At 37.4% G+C, this 6223-nt stretch overlaps 2 protein-coding genes across 3 annotated transcripts; one reads left to right on the forward strand and one right to left on the reverse strand.

The window, feature by feature from the left end:
* Positions 1-212: 212 nt before the first annotated feature.
* On the forward strand, positions 213-1708 carry LOC110428164 (eukaryotic translation initiation factor 5A-2). The gene is made up of 5 exons (XM_021443891.2): positions 213-456; positions 777-899; positions 998-1054; positions 1141-1215; positions 1414-1708. The coding sequence occupies exons 1-5, from the start codon at positions 334-336 to the stop codon at positions 1513-1515; spliced, it is 480 nt and encodes a 159-aa protein (XP_021299566.1). The 5' UTR covers positions 213-333; the 3' UTR covers positions 1516-1708.
* Positions 1709-2057: 349 nt separating this feature from the next.
* Positions 2058-5998, reverse strand: LOC110428161 (Amino acid kinase family protein). Of its 2 annotated transcripts, XM_021443887.2 has the most exons (12): positions 5549-5998; positions 5171-5407; positions 4835-4932; positions 4574-4616; positions 3882-3943; positions 3698-3754; positions 3047-3082; positions 2885-2962; positions 2733-2799; positions 2591-2653; positions 2393-2496; positions 2058-2315 (listed from the first exon to the last, which is right to left on the reverse strand). In XM_021443887.2, the coding sequence occupies exons 1-12, from the start codon at positions 5595-5597 to the stop codon at positions 2217-2219; spliced, it is 993 nt and encodes a 330-aa protein (XP_021299562.1). In that variant the 5' UTR covers positions 5598-5998; the 3' UTR covers positions 2058-2216. The 2 variants fall into 2 exon arrangements, with proteins under 2 accessions (XP_021299562.1, XP_089641732.1); XM_089785606.1 differs by lacking the exon at positions 5549-5998 and having other exon boundaries at positions 4835-4912; positions 5171-5312.
* Between the last annotated feature and the right edge of the window lie 225 nt (positions 5999-6223).

Here is a 6223-nt window from a genome sequence, read left to right on the forward strand (position 1 = left end):
GCAGCCCACGTGCAAACATCTCAAGCTCAGCGTCCGTCGCACGCAACTTCGAAAGATATTTTTCCAATCCGATTTACACTGCCCACGATCGGACGGCCCAAGCACCATCCACGTGTTTGATCAGAGTTTGCCACGTGAGAAAATTAAAAAAAATGAAAAAGGATAAATAAAACCCTACTTTCTATAAATTTCCACCGCTATATAAGCTTTGTCTCTCTCTCCTCACTCTTACTCGTTTTTCTCATTCCAATTTTCCTCTTCGAAGTTGTGCTCCTCTCTCTCTCTCTCTCGCTTTCCCCAAAGCTTTTGGATTTTTATTTCTTGAGCGTCGTCATGTCGGACGAGGAGCACCACTTCGAGTCGAAGGCCGACGCCGGAGCTTCGAAGACTTATCCTCAGCAGGCCGGTACCATCCGTAAGAACGGTTACATTGTCATCAAAAACCGTCCTTGCAAGGTTAGGGTTTTCCTATTTTTGATCTATTTTTTTTTTCAAAAATTTACCTATTCTATGCTCCTTTTTTCTCTTAGTGATCTGTAAAATTTTTTAATTTTAGGTCTTACAGATTTTTTCTTCTGTGTATCTATTCAAAATTTTTATGTATAATCCTTAGATCTCCGAATTCGTTTGCGAGTTATTAAGCTTTGATCTCTAATTACTGTTCAGCTAAATTAATATCTGATCCGGGGCTTGTTGTTGAAGTTCTTGTTTTATTTTTATCTTTTTTGTATATCTTGTTCATAATCTAGGGATTTTTCTTATGAATGTTTTTACAGGTTGTCGAAGTTTCAACTTCCAAGACTGGCAAGCACGGTCATGCGAAGTGTCACTTTGTTGGAATCGATATCTTCACTGCCAAGAAGCTCGAAGATATCGTTCCCTCCTCTCACAACTGTGATGTATATTGTCTCTATCTCTTTCTATAGTTTTACTGCCGTTATTACCGTGTTATGTTGTAGTTTTCGGAGGCTAATGATGATGTTTATTGCTATTGCAGGTTCCTCATGTCAACCGTACTGATTACCAGCTGATTGATATCTCCGAGGATGGATTTGTAAGATCCTGCTTTTGGCTTTGTTTGATTGGGTTTTTAAGTTTGATGGCTTTGGATGATGTTTTCGATTGTTATTAATGTTTCAGGTGAGTCTGCTGACTGAGAATGGTAACACCAAGGATGATCTCAGGCTTCCAACCGATGAGAATCTGCTTACACAGGTTAGCCTGCATGTTAAATGATGTCTGGTTTGTGTCTTTTTGCTGTCCTGAATCCAGTGAATTCCTCTTTAAGTTCATTTGGATTGTCAAAGATGGTTTTATCCTGATGTCTATACAATTGGTCTGAAGAAACCAATAGCATGTGATGTTATTCCCATTACAGAGATATTAAAGTGTTGTCTTGTTTTGGTCATGCAGATCAAGGATGGATTTGCTGAAGGGAAAGATCTGGTTGTGACTGTCATGTCTGCGATGGGAGAGGAGCAGATCTGTGCTTTGAAGGACATTGGCCCCAAATAAAATGCCCCTACATCCTCAACACTGCTCATTTGCCCAAGTCTTTGAAATCCAAATGAGACATAAATACTAGGTTTTTACTTCGTACTGAAGGGTTCTATATGGGTTTGAAAAAGTGGGAGGTTATGTTTCAGGAACATCTTGATAAAGATGTGGCCTCCAAGCTAATATATGATGACTTCGCCATTATTATTTAGCCTTCTATGAACAATATTTTTGTTATGTTGTTCAATTACTGTCTGATACCCGAATTTGTTCTCTTTCTTGTTTATGGTTTCATTTGCATTTGCAATGTTACTGGTTTGGGAAAAAATCTAAATTGTTGCCTCCAATCTAATTTCATTTACTACTTTAAATTGTTGCTTCAAAGTTAAAAACAGCCGTGAATTGCTTTGGTGAATGGGCAGACTCATTGCATTTCAATTTCCTTACCCAGCAAATGCAGGACTCAGGGTAGTGATCCTGTTTTGCCCAAAGCTGCAATATGATACTTATTGAGATTTGCTCCAGCGGGGGAAGCAATGATGGCACTACAGCTTAGAATATTAACAGGAAAAATTATGTTTATTAGTTTGCTTACATTGGATTACAAAATTGAGTCCGGAGACTTGTCAAACATTTCCAACAATCAGGTGCATTGTACCAGTCATATGCTCCAATTAAGGGGCAAAGTCAATAAGGAATGTCCACATCAATTTCAACATTTATTCTCTCGAGAGACGAATAACCGTCCCACGCCAGTCTTCGGGTATGTCACGTATCAGTTCCCCACTCAAGGCTCTCAACGAGTGGCCTGTGGCGGCCTGGAAAGTTTGGCAAAAAACATGGAAATGAACTCGATGGTTGAGAAAAAGCATTGAGAGGGACTTGACCATTTTACCTTAACAATGTAGACATCGATTCCAAGTTTTGCAATCATTGCTGCTTCCGATATTTTGGTCTCCATTCCCCCAGTTGTGTCATGGGCTGCTGCAGTTGTTTTAACTGTTTCCACAATTCAAAATGTTTACTCTGGGGCTTGAACCATATTAGGGTAGAAAGCTCTCCAAACAAACCTGAAGATGAGACACATATGTACCTTGCGTATTCATGCTTTGAAGTGTTGGTTTCACAACAGACCACCTCTCATCTTCATCCACGGCTGTTAGAGACAAGAATTCTGTCAAGCCCATCCAGATTTATAAAAGTCATCATATCTGCAGTTAATAGCAAGGGCTCACCGATTTCTCTCAGGAGAACTGCGTTTTCATCTGTTGGTGGGCGGTCATAAACACCCAGAACATCTGTCTTTATTCCATGCTAAATGGAAAACAAGCAAACAATGTTTTACATCCATAACAGGGAAAAAAGGCATTGGAATTCCAAAGGATACAAGAAAGACAACATATTCGGGCTTCAGGTGCTCTGCAAGATGCCGAATTATAACATCTCCACTCAAAATAGTGCATCCCTGATTAAACAAGTACTAATTAGATAGGTTTTGGAATACGAGCATAACAAAATGATATTTGGATATGGCTTAGAGTGATCATACCAGCACATCATCAAGTACCGCATCTCCATGTAAAACCTAGAAAGCATGTAACAGATTAATAATGAATACCATATTAGACAATGTCTAGGAAACTCTAACCAGGATATAATCAGATAGATGCTGCTCTGCTATCAAGCTGAAGTCTGTTACCAGGGCATAGCCAGTCCTATTGTAGAGCAGTAGGTTTCTGGAAAAGGATTATTGGAACCAGTGATCTTAAACCATTGCCACAACCCCTTTTAATCTGTAAGGTTAAGAAGGGCCAGCAGTTGGAACAAAAAGTATTGGGGGGTGAGGGAGGTAGAAAAAGGCATTTGACATTGTTTAACTCCAAAACTTTTATACTTTTTTCTCCTTATGTTGTTAGAAGAAAATCTTCTTACTATGCCAGAGGATACACTTTGAATCACAACATTGTGATTTGCAATTTCTGCAATGTCTATATAACATTCTATTGGGAAAACAAAGTAAATGTTCATGGACATGCTTGCATTCATATGCAAACGCTACTAAAACTGATTTCTGATCCACAAAATTGAAATAAAAAGAAAATTATAGATATAAGAACCTTTAAGCTTGAAAGAGCCTTGTAGATGCTTCCTTCTAAATGAAAATACCATCACAAGTTTGTAGAATTTGAAACAAACTTACAGGGATAAAGCCTGAGTCAATTGCTTTGGCCACCCCAGACAAATCAGCAGAAGCTACCTGAAGAAGCATAGGGGTCAAAGCTTATAAAAAAATGATTCCACTAAGAAGAAATATAAAGGAAAGGGGAAATAGACTCCAAAGAAGCTGATTTAAAATCTAACAACTATTTATGGATGTTACTAACGTTTCTTTCAGAAGTTGACCATCCACATGCATATGGAGGCATTCCGATAGAAGGAATACCCACTGCAAGATAAGCACAAACTTTGTTTACTGATATGTTGCATGTTCAGAGAAACAGAGGGCAGAAAAATGAGACTGGAAAAACAAATAACTGCAATTATTCAATGACAGGCTCACCAAAGCTGATCCCCAATATGTTAAGGTGCAAAAGGCATTTTTATTATATCTAGGATGATGGAGCAAGAAGCATAATACAAAAACTAACAATGTGAAAAATTATGGTATATGAATTTGTAAAACAACTTAATACAAGTATAGTATTCTTAGTCTAAATTTGTGAAGCCTTGTGGTCTGTCATATCTCTATGATGATCATTCTCGTATTCAACAGAAGCCGCACAATCACAAATAATAACTTTAAGAAATTTACATGTCTCTCTTTCCTGAGAATTTTGGTGTTCTTAATATAAAATGTGACATTACATGTGACCAGTAAAATATATATGTAAATTTGAAAGCATTGTTAGGTTTTGTTAGACCTGTCGAGCAAATTAGAGATGATTAAGAAGGTTAAGCTTAATCAGCAATAGCTGTCAGACTTAACATAACCATAGAAAAACATTTGCAAAACATACATAGGGGGACATTGTACCAAGCTTTTAAAGCAGATGTGTTGTGGTAACTAGATCAGTACCTCTAGCTAGTGCTCTGACAATTTCAAGATTAAGGGTTGTCACCTGGAAAAGAACCACAAGGAAAAATAACTATGGGAAGAGAAAAAAGGTTTATGTTCCTGAAAAATCTGAAACAGGACAATGACAACAGGAATAGATGAAACGCAGAAAGCATGATTAAGAAATCAAAACAACTCCAATAGAAAGGTGTTTTATACTCAATTAAAACTAAAGAAAGCCAATAACATCAAGATTTCGAGGGAAATAACAGTGTATCTTACAGAAATGCGTGTTGCAACAAAACCAGCCTTGACTAGAGGTTGCTCCAATCCTCCTCTGTGAACCCCAGATTTGCTAGCCTGAAAATGCCCAAAAGAACCTACAATCAACATAATTACATAAAAAAGTAAGAGCTGAACCATCAATAAAAATCCCATCTTTGAAATGAAATTAAGTCACGAACTCTAGATCACTTCAAAGCTCAACCACGGTAAATCCAATAACAACTCTTAAAACATTCAAAAAGGAAATGATTTCATTGCTTGTTAACCAATTATGACAACAACCCAACTGAAAAAATCCCATGAATCAAAACATAAAGCTATCAAAAAGCTCACCTGCTCCATGCACAACAATGAATCTGCTAAGATCCACGTTGAGCTGACCCAGATCACCAAAATCACTTAAACTAGAAGAAATATCGGAAACTCCAGCTCTCTTACTCCAATCCATCCCAATAACTTTCCTGGAACAAGAATCCGAAATCATTGCTTGCCTCAACTGGAATGAAACTGTTTCAAGATTCTCTTCGTTGATCTTCTCTAACTCGTTCTTACAAGTGATTGCTGCACCTCCTGTTTAACACCCAAAAATCCAATTTTAAAGGAGAGAAAGCAAAAAGGAAACTTTTGCATCAGTAGTATGAAAATGAAACAAGAATACGGGAGTTATGCTCTTGTTAAGGTTGAAAACTTTATGTTCAGAGAGATAGAGACCGAGTTTGACAATGCAACGGATTGTTTGATTAAGCTTGAGTTCTTCCATTTTCGTTGTTTTGGAAACTCTGAGTTGTTCTTCTTCTGCAGCCGGCTTTTGTCCGAAATCCACGACAGCGTCGAACACAGGACCCGACAGCGGCTGAAGGATTGAGTTACTAACTTTGACTCGCTCGGAGATCCGAGTTAAGTCACAAACAAACCGGGTTCAAATAGCTTGCCCCATATGATTGATGCTTGGGCCATGGCTCATATGAGGGTAGCCCACAATGCAGTTGTTAGGTAATGAAAGAAGGGTAAGGTGCTTCCCATTGTTTCTGGAGAGTCACAAGATGAAAACACAGGGAATTTAATGGAATATGAGATTTTCTAATTCTCTCCTCAATTTCCTCACAAACTCAATTTTTGTCATCCCTCCCAATTATAAGGAAACCATTCATCTTTAACAATCATCCATCTTCTTTCTCTTCCTCTTCTTTTCACTTCTTCACTTATATTAGAACGATAGTAAATAAATCTCGTATCTGTTAAGTTAAAGTATTTTAAGTAAATAAGTAAAATAGAGTCACTTTATGTATTGTTGATTGATTTAAAATTGAATATTTATCTTAAAAATTTAACATGATATTAAAACATGTGTTGTTTTTTATTATTGTCCCTTTTATAACAAATTAT

This window comes from Theobroma umbraticum, unplaced genomic scaffold (genome assembly GCF_002168275.2).
Source record: "Theobroma umbraticum cultivar Fairchild unplaced genomic scaffold, ASM216827v3 scaffold_31.0, whole genome shotgun sequence".
Taxonomy (NCBI): Eukaryota; Viridiplantae; Streptophyta; class Magnoliopsida; order Malvales; family Malvaceae; genus Theobroma; species Theobroma umbraticum.